Source organism: Anolis sagrei, chromosome 6 (assembly GCF_037176765.1).
Source record: "Anolis sagrei isolate rAnoSag1 chromosome 6, rAnoSag1.mat, whole genome shotgun sequence".
NCBI classification, from domain to species: domain Eukaryota; kingdom Metazoa; phylum Chordata; class Lepidosauria; order Squamata; family Dactyloidae; genus Anolis; species Anolis sagrei.
This window is the reverse complement of record NC_090026.1, coordinates 73,057,680-73,076,697: the sequence shown is the minus strand read 5'-3', so window position 1 is coordinate 73,076,697 and position 19,018 is coordinate 73,057,680. Positions and strand designations below refer to the sequence as shown.

The 19,018-nt window shown below is 39.3% G+C and overlaps 1 protein-coding gene across 1 annotated transcript in view; it reads left to right on the top strand.

Moving 5' to 3' along the window:
* ITGA9 (integrin subunit alpha 9) overlaps window positions 1–19,018 on the top strand; it is a 313,194-nt gene that overhangs the window by 22,122 nt on the left and 272,054 nt on the right. Inside the window, exons 2-4 of the mRNA XM_067470189.1 lie at window positions 1,985–2,112; window positions 9,133–9,239; window positions 14,471–14,594. Coding sequence (XP_067326290.1) covers window positions 1,985–2,112; window positions 9,133–9,239; window positions 14,471–14,594 — 359 coding nt within the window. The remainder of the gene's footprint in view (window positions 1–1,984; window positions 2,113–9,132; window positions 9,240–14,470; window positions 14,595–19,018) is intronic.

Sequence of the window (19,018 nt, the reverse complement as noted above, 5' to 3'; positions counted from 1 at the left end):
TATTGTCAACTTGTTGTATATTATCAGTCCCGATCTGCTTCCATTTCCCCTAAAACCTTCCTGAAGACCCAAGGTAGGATCTCTACCAGAATGTTCTATAGGATATTAGGTTGTATGGCCTCACCAATCTTGTTGAACTGCAATTCCCAGTGGTCCCAGCCAGCAATGATGGGGAATGATTGCAGTTCAACAACATCTGAAAGTCCATACTGTTCATATCCATATTATACACAGAACTGTAAATAAATGGGACCTGCATCCGACAGTGGATCTTGGCATCTGTGAGGGTTTGTGCCTAGGATTCCTTATGAATAACAAAAGCTGTGGATGCAATTGTGTGCAATTGTGTATTATATAAAATGACAAAATTTAGGTTTGCTTTTTGGATTGTTTTGTAGAGGGGGGTTTGATGGAGGAATATGCAGAATGTGTGGAAAGAGATGACTGACTGTATTTAGTTCGTATTATTTATTTACCTTAGTTATATCTCACCTTTTTCCTCATTGGGACTCAACACAGCTACAACCACATAATTTTAGTCAAAACAAAGTGAATACAAAACTACCCCCCCCCCCCCAAGTAAATAGAACTCTGTGGATTCAGGTTAAAATACAGTTTAAATATAATAAATACAATTAAGGGGTCCCTGGTGGCACAGTGGGTTAAACCGCTGCTGAACTTGCTGACTGAAAGGTTGGCGGTTTGAATTCAGGGAGCGGGGTGAGCCCCTGCTGTTAGCCCCAGCTTCTGAACATTTGCATGTTCAAAGACATGCAAATGTGAGTAGATCAATAGGTACTGCTTCTGCGGGAAGGTAGCAGTGCTCCATACAACCATGCTCGCCACGTGACCTTGAAGGTGTCTATGGACAACATTAGCTCTTTGGCTTAGAAATAGAGATGAGCGCCGACTCCCAGGGTCAGACATGACTAGACTTATGTTAGGGGAAACCTTCACTTTTACCTTAGAATTAAAACCGCATTTAAAATTCACAATCATACTACCGTCATACAAATAGAGACATTTATTTTTATTAGAATACTACAGAGTAATGTCTTGGAATGTAGATGCTAGTGTAGATTTAACCTATTTCTTAACCCCAGGTCCAAGCAATGACCCATTCACATGGTACAATTACATCAGTATGATTCCTATTTAACTGCTATAGCTGTATTCTGTGGAATCCTGTGGTTTGTACTTTGGTAAGGCACTAGAGCTCTCTGGGTGAAGATTCTAAATACACTGAAAATCCCAGGATTTCATAGGATGTAGTCATGGCAGTTATAGTGGAACCTAAATGCTTTTATTATGTAGTGTAAAAGACTCCCTAATCCATTAACATACTTGGCTGTTGATTTTTTTCATCATCTATTTGAAAAGTTGTCCCAAGTTCTAAAGTATTTTTGGAATGTCATTTAAAAATTTACATTTAATAGAGGAAACATGCTTCCTTGCTACGAGCATAGCTGAAATATTAATGCAGCACTTCATACAAACTTAGCTTTGGAGGGCCCAGTCATACTATCAAACTGAAGTCTTGTTCATTCATGTACAGTGGATAATTTGTTTTCTGAGTACAGAAAACAGAGTGTGTTGGAACTAGACGAAGTTGGCTGAACAGAAGACTTAGTCATAATCTAAATCCCATATTAATTTGATTTGAGAGGCTTTGTATTTGTAGCGGAGAGGGATATATATATATATATATATATATATATATATATATATATATATATAAATAACTGCGGTTATTTTTCTTTCCCAAAAATCTCCCCATTTCCTATGCCTCTTGCATCACTTTAGGTCCAAAGAATTTATAGATCTGTCAAAAGAAAATTCCTTGACCTGTTGAAAAAATAACTCTACAGTGTTTTCCATGTCTGATAGGGTAACCAAGCTTGTCACAAAAAGAACTGACCCCATGGAACTTGTATATTCATTTCTTGAAGTGTTAACAAAGCATTCCTTTGCTCTTGAATTTCAGGATCTTGGTTGGTGCCCCAAAGGCAGATTCTAAATACAGTGCTTCACTTAAGTCTCCAGGAGCCGTTTTTAAATGCAGAGTTCACACTAATCCAGATAGGAGGTGCACAGAATTGGACATGGGCCGAGGTACGTATGTATGGGTACATCCTGTTTACTGAATTAGTAAGAATCCATGATGGTATGGATATTATCAATGTTGGAGGAGAATCACAGTTGCTCTTACTGTAACATTGGTTTGCTTTGCTGTCCTCTGCTGCTTCAGAAATTCCTTTGGGTTTCCATGCAATACTGATAATATCTTAGGCGGCTGTATATCAGCGTTGCTGAAAGTTTGCAGCCCCTTAAAGCTCACTGTGTCTGTGTTTGACTGGGCAGAAAGTTATTCTTCTCACCCATGTCACCCAAACACAAGACATAAACTATTTTTTTGATTTCTTAGAAATTGATTTCCTTTACCACTACCTTCACCAAACTGGTATTAGTGTTTTGCACATTTCTACTGAGATAGTGGTTATCCAACCAGTCCATACTTCAGGAAATAATGCCTGACTGCTCATTGAAGGGAAGGCTATTAGAGGCCAAGATGAACTATTTTGGCCACATAATGAGAAGACAGGAAAGCTTAGAGAAGATAATTATGCTGGGGAAAATGGAAGGAAAAAGGAAGAGGGGCCGATCAAGGGCAAGATGGATGGATGGCATTCTTGAAGTGACTGGATTGACCTTGAAAGATCTGGGGGTCGTGACGACCGACAGGGAGCTCTGGCATGGGCTGGTCTATGAGGTCACGAAGAGTCGGAAGCAACTGAACGAATGAACAACATGTGGTTATTCGGAGGCAGAAACATTATTGGCATTTATTACCTTGTTGGCTTGCTTGAACAATGCATTCCTTTGATAATATCCTTCTGTTAAAAAGGCTCCACTAAACATAACAACTAATGGTAAAATTAACTATGGTTGTTGTGCACCTTCAAGGAATTTCAGATTTATGGAAATCTTAAGGCAGGGGTGTCAAACTCATTTCCATTGAGGGCTCATGGTTGTCCTCAAAGGGCCATTGAATCCTTGGACAGAGAATCTGTGGATACAGAGGGCCCAGCCATAGAACTGTACCTTGTTCAATGTTTATGCTTTTTGTGTATGAGATTTATTTAATTGCTTTGTATTGTATTTGTTACTGCCTGTATTGCTTGTATTGTTGTATTGTGGGCTCGGCCTCATCATGTAAGCCGCACTGAGTCCCTTGGGGAGATGGTAGCGGGGTATAAATAAAGTTTTATTATTATTATTAACTATTTTTTTTACATAGTGTTTTTTATCCACTTTGGGTAATTTATATGACAACCCCTGTTACTTTTGATTATCTACCATGTGGACTGAGGAAAAGGGAATTGTAATCCAAAGCACCTGTGGCTCTGAAGCTGGGGAAAGGTTGAAAGACATTTTAAAGTCACATAAACAAACCCTGTATCTAAATTCAACCCCCACTGTCCTGACTAAACAGAGCAAACTGCAGCCTTCTAGATGTTAATATATCACAATTCCCATTAGCTTGAGTCATGGTGTCTAATGATGAGGAATACAGGATTTGTAGTTCAGCATATGGTGGGCCATAGAAAATGACATGGCGGCTGGATTCGGCCCACGGGCCTTGAGTTTAACACATGTGCCCTAAGGAAAACCCATGGGCTTTCTTTGCCAAATTTGTTCAAAGGGCCTTTACCCTTGCCTTACTCTGAAACTGAGAGAATGACATGTCTAAATTCTGTCAGAAACACTGAAAAATAACAGGGTATTTTTAGTTACAAAAAGTGATGGATAGGCACTGAAAGACTTAAAATGATGCAACGACTAAGCAAAACCAGTAGGGTAATATAAGCAGGTGTGCCTGTGAGTTACTTGCTCCTCCTGTGTGAAGAATGCCTCGGTGTAAGGAGTGCTGTGTTTGAGTACTCCAAGGAGAGAGCTGCTTCAGTTTGAAGTTTGTTGTATGTTCTTTATCTACATGAAAGAGAAGCCTAGTTTGAAGGCAAGAAGCTGAAGCAAAGATATAACAAGGAAGTATAAAATATTTTGTTTATGTTATGGAAACCTTGTTTGTATTTGTAACCATATTTTTCTACAAGAAACGCCTTCGAAGGAAGATGTAAAGAATCAGGGAAGGCCACCAGTTTGTTAAAGGAGCATGCACCTATGTGCAGTCTTCTGTCACCACTTTAATATCTGAATTGCTATGAGTGTTATAAAGCAGAAGCCTCTTGGCTTGGAAACACAGGCTTGAGTCTCTCTTGTATGAAACAAAGTATCAACGTTTATTCAAACATTCCAAGCTCCAAACGATTGTGGTTACAATTACTATTTTTGTTGCAAACTTGAGTTTCAGTCACGTATAATATACTTGTTGTACTTTCTTGAATTAGGCTTTCAATGTTTCTCATTTATCAAGATGGTATTTGCTTTACACATACAAGACTAAAATTACTTTCTGATTCAAGCACCACTGGCTTTTCTTTAGGTTCTCAAAACTTGTACTCTATTTGACTAGCGGCTTACTTTTCTAACAGGATTTATTAACTACCATTCATGAACAGGAGTCCCTAACTCTCTGTCCTTCACAAACTGCAATCCCTACTCAACTAACTCTCTTTTTTTAACTCTCTCTCTAACTCCCCTCCTTTTTGAACTTAACTCCGCCCCTTTAGAATGTTCGGCCCTGCTCTTCCCAACTGTCATTTTGTCTCCCAACCTTTTGAAATCCTGGGGCTATGCTAATCTGCATATGACCAATCAGCCTCCATATGCAAATAAATCCGGTCCCCCTGTTGCTATCCTCTCTTGTCTCTAATCTTCCTTATCTGCCCCCTGCGAACATAGATCTATGCACTAAAATTTTCATACAGAGTAACAAATTCGCTACATACGCCCCTTCCCTATAAAAATATTGCTGGAGGTGAGTGTTTTTAACCTCATCGAAAGCAATATTGTTAACTTATACCTTATCTAACAATCCTATATTCAATTCACATTTAAAACCATATATTTAAATACTTACGTTTCTATCACACATTACATGGCATCATTCATTAGTAACAGTACAATTATCATATAAATTCTTACTACAATCCTGCATAAATGTATGCAGTGCATGTTTATATTTTACCAATATACTTTACCATATCTTTACATTTTATATCAATGACCTCAAAAAGAATTTTCCACTTACATTTTAATATACACACTAGGTCTTATCAATGCCTATGTGAGTTTATCTGGCTACATTAGACTTTAAAATCTAAATCCTTTTCCATGGAATCAGTATTGATGAAACACCTTCCAATGGAACTAACAGGTTAACACTAAACCTATATCTATATAGCTTACCTGAATAAAACTATCTTGGAGTCCTCCTCCATGTTCATGACAAAATGTCTACCTTGACATAGTCACATCCTTCAATATACTATACATTGAAGTGAAATTGTGGAGCCTCCAACTCCCAATTCCCACCTTGACAGTTTGCCTGTCCCCTGGGCTCTCATCACTTATAGAAGCCCAAAACCCAGCACTCTTTATCTCAGAGGCTGCTATCTTAGACCTAAATCTTCCTCTTGAAGACTGGTTCTACCTTTAAAACACTTTCTCAAAATGGATTTCTGTCTTTACCTAAGACACACAACTTTACCTTTCATTAACTTTATCTTCTATACAAATGCCGTAAAACTTTTTCGCCTCCTACATTTATAGTATAATTTCTTAAATTTTTTCTAATAGGCATATTTCTTTTAAAGGTATCCTAGTATTTTACCAATAAACCTTCAAATTGACTTTTGTATTTTCTTATCAATTTTATATAACTTAGACCTATCTGAGATCATCCTCTATCTATTCAATTCTCCATATCAACATCAAATATCCCTGTCCAAATGTGTTTCTATCACATTACAATATACGGATGGGAAGTTATGAGTTTTACATCATCCGTATTGATCCTATGAGTTATTAGCTCCTTTTTACCTGGCCCATTCTCAAATACATTTGGTTGTTGCTTCAATATACATCTCAACTGACACCTTTGTCCCTCTGACAATTCTAAGCAATTAAATACATCAGGTATTTCCTCTTTTCATTTAACTCTCCTCACCCTTTTCACCAGATAATTTACATTAGACAGTTTCTTAACTATTATATAAGCTAAACACAGGTTGTTCATTACTAAGAGTCTCTCGGTCTTCTCTAAAGTTACAACGCTGTTGTAGAAAGTTCTCTTTTTTTTGTTCTTCTTTACTGCCAGAGTTTTTGTCTTTAACCTGGTCTTCCAATTATCAGGAACAGTTCTGCTTTTATTGAGTTTCAAGGCTTGAACAATGACTTGCTCTAACATAGCATTAGATCTTAGTGAAGAATCTGGAATTCCTCGAACATCTTTTCTTTGCATTGAAGAGAACTCGCCACCGTTGGATGAATGAACAAGAACACCTTCTCTCTTCATTGCAATCTCATCACTGCAGTCTGGACGAACCTCCAAAGCTAGAAATTGTAGCTTTTTCCTTTTATCACCATTAACATAGTCAGTGTATATTATTTCTCTTGACAGTCCATCAGATGGGTTTTTATCATCTTTCTCTGGTGTATGATTAGATCTTCTCTTTACGTTTATTTTCTTTTCAGTTGTAGGCATTTTAAAGTGTTCAGGTTTGGTAAGGAGGATCTTATCTAATGGTTTATCCTCAGCAAAACGTCTCTCTTCTTTCAGCTTTTTTTTCTCCTCAGAGTTTACCCCTTGCTCTGCAAGACCCATTGTCTCTATATTCTCATCACTGGCTCCAGCTTCCCTGGCAACCATGATGTGCCCCTTGGTAACTTTCTGTACCACTCCTTTGGCCACGCCATCCAGCCTTGAGTCAGCTTCGCCATCTTTGTCTTTCTCATCCACTTGAGCCACCTTCCTGGCTACTTCCCTGAGCACTGTGGCTCTCCTGAGGAGGGACAAATGGCCTGGAGTCCCTGGCCGAAACTTCTGATGCCATTCCACAGCCTGTGCCACGACTTCTATCGCACTGTCTAAATCTCCTCTGCTCCTCAAACATGTCGCCAACATCAAAACTAGGTTTGAGTCATGCCTCAGCACTTCCGTATCTCTTACAATCATGTATGCTTCAATGACATGGCCTTGACCCAACTTTTGTATTGCTATATCCAACTTCTCACATTCATTCTCTAATTCAGCCATGCTTTCTTTCTCAGCCTCTTTTTGTTCTTTATCTTTTCCTTGTTGATCTGCCTCAAATGCCCTTTGCACTTTTGGGTGTGACTCTCCACCTATGACTAAAGATGTCTCTTCAGCCTTGGTAACTGCCATATTGGTTGTTTCTGAGGTAAACTTTTCTCTTGAAGTCTCTGAATCTTCTGGCTATACCAGCCTCTGGTGTATTAAACCACAGTTCTTACTGGATAACCTATATCACAGCACTTCTTCAAGACTGGACCACCTCAGCCACAGTCCACAGCTTCTTCTAGGCACTAGATTAGATGTATTCTACGCATCCCGCAGCTTTCTGAGGTACTAGATTTCTTGTCACACGCATCCCGTCGCTGTCTGAGGCACTAGATTAGTCTTCTTATACACTTCCCGCCATTTTTTTTTAAACACCATATCAGTCTTCTTCTATGGATCCCGCCTCTTTCTGATGCACTGGACCAGATATATTCTACTCATCCCGCAGCTTTCTGAGGCACTAGATTAGTCTTGTTACACGCATCCCGTCGCTGTCTGAGGCACTAGATCTCTTATACGGATCCCGCAACTTCCTTGAGGCACTAGATTTTTTATATGGATCCCACAACTTCCTTGAGGCACTAGATTTCTTATACGGATCCCACCATTTTTTTAAACACCAGATCAGTCTTCTTCTATGGATCCCGCCTCTTTCTGATGCACTGGACCAGATATATTCTACTCATCCCGCAGCTTTCTGAGGCACTGGATCAGATATATTCTACTCATCCCGCAGCTTTCTGAGGCACTGGATCAGATATATTCTACTCATCCCGCAGCTGCCACCATTTATGTAAAGAATCAGGGAAGGCCACCAGTTTGTTAAAGGAGCATGCACCTATGTGCAGTCTTCTGTCACCACTTTAATATCTGAATTGCTATGAGTGTTATAAAGCAGAAGCCTCTTGGCTTGGAAACACAGGCTTGAGTCTCTCTGGTATGAAACAAAGTATCAACGTTTATTCAAACATTCCAAGCTCCAAACGATTGTGGTTACAATTACTATTTTTGTTGCAAACTTGAGTTTCAGTCACGTATAATATACTTGTTGTACTTTCTTGAATTAGGCTTTCAATGTTTCTCATTTATCAAGATGGTATTTGCTTTACACATACAAGACTAAAATTACTTTCTGATTCAAGCACCACTGGCTTTTCTTTAGGTTCTCAAAACTTGTACTCTATTTGACTAGCGGCTTACTTTTCTAACAGGATTTATTAACTACCATTCATGAACAGGAGTCCCTAACTCTCTGTCCTTCACAAACTGCAATCCCTACTCAACTAACTCTCTTTTTTTAACTCTCTCTCTAACTCCCCTCCTTTTTGAACTTAACTCCGCCCCTTTAGAATGTTCGGCCCTGCTCTTCCCAACTGTCATTTTGTCTCCCAACCTTTTGAAATCCTGGGGCTATGCTAATCTGCATATGACCAATCAGCCTCCATATGCAAATAAATCCGGTCCCCCTGTTGCTATCCTCTCTTGTCTCTAATCTTCCTTATCTGCCCCCTGTGAACATAGATCTATGCACTAAAATTTTCATACAGAGTAACAAATTCGCTACAGAAGATAACAATAGTATCTCTGTGTGTTTTATTTTGTCTTATATTGGCTACGGGTTTTGGGTCATGCTGCTGTTGCCAAATAAGCTGCTCTGCTATATACTTTTGTATGAGTGTTTGTTGTTGTTAAGCCCATTCGCCAAACAAATTCATCAGGGGGTTCCATGGTTGAGGAGGAATTTGAGCCATGGTCTCCCACTGTCCTAATCCAACTCTCGGATCACTACATCACACTGGCTCTCAAAAATTCAAAATCATGATTAACCTTGATTAAATCATCTCATTTTTCTTCTGGCCTTGTTTTAGCCAACATTCAAGGAATGCCTTGTGGGAAGACGTGCAAAGAGGACCGAGATGATGAATGGATGGGTGTCAGTCTAGCAAGACAGCCTACAGCTGGAGGAAGTATACTAGTAAGTTTCCTGTTTCTTGGTCTCATTGAAATGCAAAGCATTGCTGGCATTAAAAGTGCGTGAATTAATGTGCTTTACTGATTATTGTGATGTTTTGCAAGTCCAGTTCGGTCTGTACTCCTTTCCCCAGTTTAAGGAGAAGGCAAATGACATTCCAGGACCAATCGTGCTTCTTGAAGGAAAGCGTCAGAGCTCTTACACCTGCTTTTTTAGCCCCTGAGGGGTTTCCTTTTTCAAAGCCGTGGTGGCTTTAGGACTTGGAACCGAATGAATGGCACTCTATATTCCTATGAATGTGTCTGCTCTCTTTCCTCTTTTCTGACTTAATTTTGTTATAAAATTAGTGTTTCATGCTTTAAATGTTGAATGTGTATGGATCAAGATCATAGTTACATGACATAATTTTCATGTAGACTTAAATTTAGACTTCTAGTACATATTAGGTAAGTGAGCACTGAAGGATACACATTTTGTGGGTGGTCTGAGTGAGGCCATTAGTTCAAGTACAAATATTTCTGTATTAACCGTGAATGGAAAAAAGGACTGAAATGTATTATGGCTCACACCCAATAGTTGCCTCTGCTCATGGTTGCCAAATCATTAATACTTATGATTACTCTTCTCATATTATTCCCTAGTTTTTTGGATTCTCCAATTCATTAAATCTATGTAAGTTTCCAGGATCCAAATATCCTCCATGTACAGGGGTCTATGTGATAATACATCTCTAAACATGCTGTTTCACATGAGTGATGTAGAAAGAAGTTTATGGAATGATATAGACCTGGTGAGTGCCTAGAAGAACTGAGCTGAAATTATAGTGTTGTGAATATTTTGTGAGTCCTCAAAAACACCCCCCTTTTTCTTGGTGTTAGCTCTTTCTGTGTCTGTGCCAAGTCTTCACTCTTTAAAAAGTGTGTTTGGAGAGATCACCAAAATAAGACCTTTGTGTGGGCTTTGCATTGGCACATGAGATTTAGAGTATCTATCCTTCCACATGGAAACTGTTGTTGGCTCTGATGTGTGTCAATAAATGGTTTTTTGAGTGGGTAAGGATATCAACCTACCTGAAATCTGGTAATTATATAGCTATTTGGTGCAAATTCTTTTGTTTTGTTAAATGGCAGTTTTTTTGATCAAGAGGATTTGTATTTGTACTCTCTTTGGATTACCCCACCCCCCATCCAGCATAGTCAGTAAAATTGGCCAATAGAGACGTAAGCATGCCAATGCTCTATTAAACTCTGGTTCTGCTGAGTAATAGTTTGTGACTGAAGGCAAAATGGAAGATTAGAGATTGAAAAAACGCTGACAGGTTCAACTTGAAGTACAGTTTTGGAAACTCTCTTGCATTTTAAAACATCAGCATTAGAATGAATGCTAGAATGAATTTTACAGTCCTATGGCTGCAAACTGGGGACAGTGCATTAAGACTTGGACAAAAGCCATGAGTGTTTTAATCTTTCCCTTTCAAGCACCTGTCACATGTATCATGTAATTTGTTATCCCCCATCCATCTTTTCTAAAATTAATGGCATTTTAAAAACATTTTTGAAAAGACAAGTGAGTAGTGGTGATAAGCAATATGGGTATAGTTAGAAATAGGTCTTACTGAATTTATTGTGTCTTACAGGCTGAAAACTCACTCCCTAATTTTGTTTTAACAAAAAAAATAAAATTTTGTATTTTATCTAGTTTTGGATTTTTGGAACACTTACTATGTTTATCACAGTCTGTACAGTATTGGTATTCATAGCAGCGGTGTGTAATGAATGGAGGGGAGCATCACTAGTCCACATGTTTCAAGAAACAAGCAAACATTTTTGTGAGATTACTCTAAGGGGTATGGTGGCCTTTTCCTCCTATTTGGAGTTCAAAATATTGACCTAGGGTACCTACAAAATGTGGTGAAAATGCATCCTGTATCTCAAGTAGACATTTTGGAACATACTGGAAGGCGCGGAGAGCAAAACAACGTTTGACCATTTTTGCAACCACTGTGTTTGAGTCATGGGGGCTCCAGATGTGGTGGAGAGGCCCTCCATATCCCCTAGAGCAGTGATTCTCAACCTGGGGTCCCCAGATGTTTTTGGCCTACAACTCCCAGAAATCCCAGCCAGTTTACCAGCTGTTAGGATTTCTTGGAGTTGAAGGCCAAAAACATCTGGGGATCCCAGGTTGAGAACCCCTGCCCTAGAGTGCATTTGGGGCATTTTGGCAAACAGCAATTTGTTACACCTGTGGGCCACAAAAGCCGCCCATGGGCCACATATAGCCTGTAGAATAGATTTTGCCTACCTTTGATTTAAGAGTCTAGTGCAATAGTTCCCAGCCTGATCTACCCAGATCAACGGCAGCTTCTAGTATTCCTGATCATTGGCCATGTTAGTTGGGCCTACAGAGAACTGAAGTTCAAAATATTCGGAGACCAAAGCTTGTGAAATGATAGCCCAATGAGTAGATCAGGGGCATGTCTGATCCTTAATAGTAGAGTTGGACTTGGTTATCAACTGCGATAAGAGAATAGCAGAAGCCTTTGTATTCACAGTGGAAATGCTCAATGAGAGAAGCTATTTCCTGGACTCTCTAGATATAAATATTTCATGATTTTTTTTTTTAAAAAAAAGATTCTGAATGCAGTGTGTGTAGGGAATTAAAACCATAACTGGGGGTGCTTAAAAGAGCAAATAACTGAGTTCAGTTTCTTATGAGCTTCCTTACATACATCTGGCTGTCAAAGCTGAGTGCCATTATAAACATCCTTTGTAGAGCTGCATTCCTTGTTCTGACATGGGCAAGCTTCACAGAGATGCTTATGGCCAGGAGTATTAATGGGCGGAAGTGAGAAGCAGCTTTATTCAGTAAAAAAACGGCATTCCCTTTGCTGAGTAAAGCATGTTGAACAGAAATGAGTCTGAAGCATGTGGTCTGTGTTGATAATATCACCATAGGTGTCCAAGTACAACAACAAATCCTCCTGAATGTGTTGCTTTTTGCAATTTAATCTTAAACAGAGGAAAGAGTGAGCCTTTAAACTTTGCTGAAAATCCTATTTGTTTCCTCATTGACATTGAGATTGGCGTCTCTTCATTCTGTGTTTCTACATAAACCTTCCCAAGCCCCGAGATCCTTCTTTTAGTCATACCACTTTTACAAGCATTACTAATGGAAATTTGCAAATTGGCATTTTCCTGTGAATGCTCTTAGGTTCTAGACGGAGCTGGGGAAAATGGGCGAAAGCAAGGGGAATTGTCTTCTTGCATGTAGATCATCTTCTTTGCACGAGAGTCTGTTCTTTAAAGAAGACAGAGAATTTATTTACCCACATCACACAGAATCGTCTCCTCCCACATCAACCATCTGCTTAGAGGAGACACAAGACATCATTTCAAGGTACAGGTTACCACTAAACGGTTTGGAACCTGCCTACCTTCATGACCGTATCTCTCTCCATGAACCAACCCGGGCACTTCAGTCTTTGGGGGAAGCCCTCCTTTCGCCCCTGCCAGTCTCACAAGCTCGTCTTGTGGGCACAAGGGAAAGAGCCTTCTCCTCTGTGGCTCCCCGACTCTGGAACTCATTACCTTGAGAGATCAGGAAAGCCCCTACACTAGAAACTTTTAAAAAGGACCTTAAAACCTGGCTCTTCTGCTGCGCCTTTGGCGAGTAGGTGTACAACATGATACTACTGCTCCCCTCAACGCTTCTGTCACTGGAGTACACACCCCTCTAATGGGATAGTTTGGTTCCACAACCCTGTGTTTCTTTATGAGCTCCCTCCTGCAAATAACTTGTTCCTCTTCTTATCTCATTCGAGTTTTTTTAACATTTTATCTTGTACATGTGGCTCCTCACCCACTGTCACCATGATTGTGTTTACTGTAATGCTATATTGTTACTGTATTCATATTGTTTTAATGTAATTTTGATGCTGTTGCTTGTTGCTTATGTTTTGGTTTTATTTTACTGTAATATTTTGTCTGGGCTTGGCCTCATGTAAGCCGCCACTATCTCCCGTTGGGGAGATGGTGGCGGGCTATAAATAAAGATTATTATTATTATTGACACAAAAGCACAGTATGTTACAGCAAATGAGCTCTATATGCTGAATTTCGTATCACAAAATCACAAGTCGAACACTTTCCAAGCGGCTAGGACTGTGTGATGTATTATTATTATTATTATTATTATTAATAATAATAATAATAATAATCTTAAGACATCACTTCTGGGCTCCTTTATGTTCCATTTCAATCCCATTACTTTAGAGGAGACCCAAGGAATCATTCTTAAATCAGACCACTGGACTCCTTTATATTCTCTTGCAATTCCTTTACTCTAAAGAAGACCCAAGGCACCATTTTTAAATCAGACATCACTCTTGGGTTCTTCTATGTTTCCTTTCAATCCTCCTACTTTCAAGGAGACAGGAGGCATCGTTCGTAAGGCAGACCCCTCTTCTCTGGGCTACTATATCCTTTGCTCTCAATCTCAGTCCTCTCCAATGTGAAATAGCACAATTTCGAAAGCCAAGATTACTATGAAGGAGAAACTGTGGTATATCTTAAAAATTTGGTATTTCTAATAATTAAATGAATTTTTAAAAAATTACCATGGCAGGCTCATGAAGTAGGATTTGGGAAAAGAAATGTCAACGCTTGGTAGGAGACCGCCCAAAGGAATGCCCATCATTCCACGACACTGAAATGATTCATTAAGGCCAAATTTGATAGATCCCATCCCATTTGATTTCCCCCCACTTTTCCCCATTTCTACATAAATCATGAGCTCAGAAGATAATTTCTTCCCATCTCCTGCCCCCCCCCGCCCCAACCTGTTTCCAAACACTTCTAAAACAGTTCACTAAGAAAGCATCACAGATGGCAGGTGGAAATCTGTCTGCAATGTTCGATGGAATCTGTGATGTCTCACCAGGGAACTGTTTCAAAAGTGTGTGGACACTTGTGATGAGGTCCTTACTGATGAAGTCCTTAGTGTTTTGCATCTACATGCTTTATAAGGTGGGATATTTCTGCAAATAATGTTGTTTTTTGTTTTAAAATTTAATTTTCATTGTTAAAGCTTTGTTTTGATGTACATTTGTAAATATAGAAATGATATCTTCATTCCTCAACCTTCAGCTCTTTGAAAGAAATGAAACAACTACATGTTCCAGCCACTGATATAATGCAACTTTGTGTGAATTTTTTTTTTTTACTTCTTCATCTCAGGCCTGTGCGCACCGTTGGAAGAACATCTACTATGAGACAGAGTACATCCTTCCTCATGGGTTTTGCAACATCATCCCACCCAATCTGGGGCCCAATGGCAGAAAGCTATTGCCCTGCTATGAAGGTAAAAAAATATTTCTTTTTCAAAGCATTTTAATGACTTTTTAATAGAGAATATATTCACTATTCAGTTCTCCATACAGGTCATGATGACACACTATACATTTCAGCAATCAGTCTTCCTTATGTGAACATAAACAATGTCTGGATTCCCAAGATTAGTCAAGATCAGCCAAAATCAGTTATAACTTTGACAAACAGAAACAATATAACTAGAGAGGAAATGGTTCTGGAGGATCATTCTGCAACTCAGAAATCCTTCTATTGGTATTTGTGTCTGAATGTTATTTGAAGGCAGCATAAAATGTCGCATTTTAAGCAGACTTGTTCTTTGGGGATTTCAAACAGTTAAGACAAAGACAATGGAACTAGATATACATGTGTGCAGTGCTTTGTTTTTTAACTGCTTGAAGCTCATGTAAACAGGGAAGGCAACCAGTCTTGAATTGCTTCCTTTCTTGCTCAGGTCCTTCCCTTTGCTTTAGTAGAGCTATTGTCATGAGCGCTGCTCTTTTCCAGTGCAATTACACAATCTGCAAGACTTCTTGGCTTTGTGCTAAAAGGATCTCAAACCCTAATGATAATGATGACTGCCTCCCATTCGAGCTACCTTTGGTGTCTTTTGTGTCTTTACAAAAGTAAAGCAAACACAATTAAAGACAGACAAATATAACTCAACAGTACATAGAAACAGAAGCTTTAAAAATGAATCAATTAAAAGACAAAACGGGGAAATCAACAGAAGAACACCACAAAACAACACCACTAAAAGTCCTTAGTCAATTCCTAAAAAGCCTGGTGAAAGAATCACAACAATGGGAAGGTGTTTAAGAACGGCTTCTTCCATTCCCATAATATTGATATAAAAGCATGCTATCAGTCCAACCAAGTACGAAGATCTTTCACAGAGAACCTTCTTCAGGTGCTCCTGGTATCAGAAATAGAACTTATGGTGATTGTGAGGATGAGGGGCGGTGTTCATCTGGGGTGTCCTAGTTATGAATTACCTTCTCAAAAGCTTAAGAATGATGTTACATATTGTTAAGCATTGGTAGTTTTAGTGTTGATTTGCATGTATGTAATTTATGCTGTCACTCTATTACTACTGTTGTTATGTATTTTCGAATACACAGTAAATTCCCTTGGGATTTCCCCCCCTAATGAATGATATAGAACAGTGGTTCTCAACCTGTGGGTCCCTAGATGTTTTGGGCTTCAACTCCCAGAAATCCTAACAGCTGGTAAACTGGCTGGGATTTTTGTGAGTTGTAGACCAAAACACCTGGGGACCCACAGGTTGAGAATGTTGCAGAATTTTGTTTGGACGCGGGTGAAGAAAGCAGACTGATAGCACAAGTTGTCTTCAAGATAGTTTACTTTTGGCCAAGAGCAGGTAACAGTTAGCTAATGCCCGGAAAATGCACTGCCACACCTTGCCTGTAGTGGCTTTCCAATTTTTAAGGTATTACACAAGCATGCGCAGAGAGCTAACAATGGAAGTTGCTAACTATTGCAATCCTTTTGGACATGCGTAGTTGTCTTGTAAGTTATTTAAGTAATTATTCATCACATCAGGTGAAGTGTCCATAGTTTGCTCCATGTATGCACTATTCTCAGGTGGCATATTCATAGTTCATCCCACATACGCATTATCCAGCAAGCCAATTCATTATTTCAGTTTGCATGACCTTATCTTGTGAGCAAAGAGCAAATGTCAGGCAGAACATGTCCTGTCAACACTTTCATAGAAAAACAAGATTTTGAGTAAGGGCCGTATAGGTAAGGGATTAAAAAAACAAAAACAAAACGCAGCCCCTACAAGAATAACTGATATAGAATGAATCTTGGGGTTCAAAATATATTTGTTAACCGGATACTTTCTGTTTTTAGCCATATATTTGAATGATGGTAGGCAGCTATTTGCTATCTAACTTAAGTCAGGTTGTGAGATGATAGTAAGTTCCAGTTTAGTGACTGAAGGCAAATGTGTTTTCATCTGCCTGGAAAGCTCCTTCATAAGTGCTCTGTGGGGCTTGGCTCTTTCTTTCTTAAGTAAAGGGACTCTTACAAACTTAGTAACCCAACCACCCCTCAAATGGTGGTCTGAATCACCTTCCATCTTTTCACCCAAAGTAGCCATGCTGCCTAGTAATGGTAGGACTTGTAGTCCAACTCACCAAGAAGGTTGAGGAAAATCTACAGTAAACCAGGTTGCTTGCTTTGCCAGTGAAATTATTAAACCTTAGTAACCTAACAGACTTCTTCATAACTGACCTTCATCACTCTTGCCTACTGCTTCTTCTTGCTGCTCCGCTTTATTTGATTTCTTATATGTCAAATCTTAGACCATAGGTTTCACGGGACAGGGACCTATATTTTCTTTAACAAAATCACTTTCTGAAATTGGTGGTGCCATGGGTTTATTTTCAATCTTTTCTTCCTTAATCTCAGAATCTGAAATGATGCTCTCTTATTTTATCCTTACACTTTTATCCAACTGCAAGTTAGGCTGGGCGGAAAGCTAGATTCAACCAGTGTGCTTCATAGAGGATGTGGATCCAACTTTTCCACAAAACTGTCTAGACTTTCCATATCTTTTTGGTTCGATGCCAAGAATTAGGTTGGGGGCCAGGTATGAACTCTTAGGGATCTTTTTGGATGGGAACAATACTTTTTAGTATTTTCATTTGCTTGCTATTGGTATTAGAGGAAGTGTCCCTTAATGCCATCATTGGCTCTTCTTTTCCTTAGGGGTGGGCTGAAGTGCTAGAGCTTTCTGGATAAGGTGGGGTGCTTATGTCCAAGAGGGAAGCTTACAAGATTCTATTGAGATGGAACTTAGATATTAATTAAGTATAATTGATAGATTTATATTTAATCTTCTGTGGGAAAGTCATGGATGAGCCTCTTCCAATGTGCTGCAAATGAATTTTCTTCAAGGCCAGACTGAGGCTCTATCTCAGTGTTTCTCAATCTGTGGGTCCCCAGATGTTTTGGCCTTCAACTCCCAGAAATCCTAACAGCTGGTAAACTGGCTGGGATTTCTGGGAGTTGTAGGCCAAAACACCTGGGGACCCACAGGTTGAGAACCACTGCTCTATCTAATATAGTTTGACACTGTATTATATGGCAATGTAGATGTGGCCTGAGTTCTGAAACAGTAGTGGAGACAGAACAAGCTGTCATAACAAAATATGCAAAGAGCTTAGTTACACTAGATTTTGCAGTTTGCAACTAGTTGGTTTGGTTGATCCAACTTTCTCTTGTGTGTCGGGCTAGCTAAGCTAGAGAAAAAATAGAAAAAAATAAGAAAAGAAAGAAACACTATTATGTGTCTGGAAATTGTAACTGTTAGTACCTCAGATCATTAACCAAGTGTTTGCAGACTTAACAACTGGAGTGGGAGGGAATTGTCTGGTTTTGGTTCCATCATAACCCAACAGCTTCAGCTCATCTGTAATGAAATGAAAGGAAGCCATAAAATTCCTCCCACTTCAGAGATTGTCTTGGATTGTTTTTTCCTTTCTTTTGGCAGGATTGGTTTTGATGGACGGAGAGTAACCTACAAGCGTGTGTGTTTCATGTACAGAAATACTAATTAAAAGCTATTGCCCGCCTGTGTTTGAATGTGACATTCTTTTGCGGGGGGCGGGGTGGGGGTAGGAGAGTTTACTTCTTTTTAAAAAACAAAAATGTCTCAGCAACCAGATATCAGGCAGGAATGGGAATAAAAATAGAAACATGTGGACCCAAAATCCAGGAGGCTGCCAGCATGGAATCACTGTTTTGATGGAGCTGATTGTGCAATTTATTGTGTTCCAAATGGGGCTGAAAATTGGGGATTCGTTGAGCTGGTATGTCAGCTGCCAAGATGCATTGTCACAGCGGTTTGCTTTTCATGAACTCTGAGCTTTAAAAAACAGTTAATTAACTCCATCCTCCTTTAAAGAGATGGCTAAGCTCCATTGCTCTGAATAAGTTATGACTTCAAATTGATAGGGATCCTCCCTTCCTAGAATAATCCTTTTTAATGTACCCTCCAGGAAGAAACAATGATTTTTTTTGGCTGGGAACCTGCAGCTATTGAGAAAGGACGAATGGAAACTGAGGGTGGATAGAAACAGAACAGGATGTCATGAGCAACTACCTAGTGATCCAATATTTACTGGACTCGGGCTTTTTGCTAGCTAGATCTTAACTTTCCCTTGGTTTGAATAAGGGAGGGTTTCATGGTATGTGAATGATGGAAAAATTCTTGTGCTAATCGGTCAGATTTAAAAAGGAAAAATTCTACATAATAGTCCTGTTTATTTTTTAAGCATATGAATATAGATTGTATAGATGAATATAGATTGTGCCTTGGACTGCAAGAAGATCCAACCAGTCCATACTTCGGGAAATAAAGCCCGACTGCTATTGGAGGGAAGG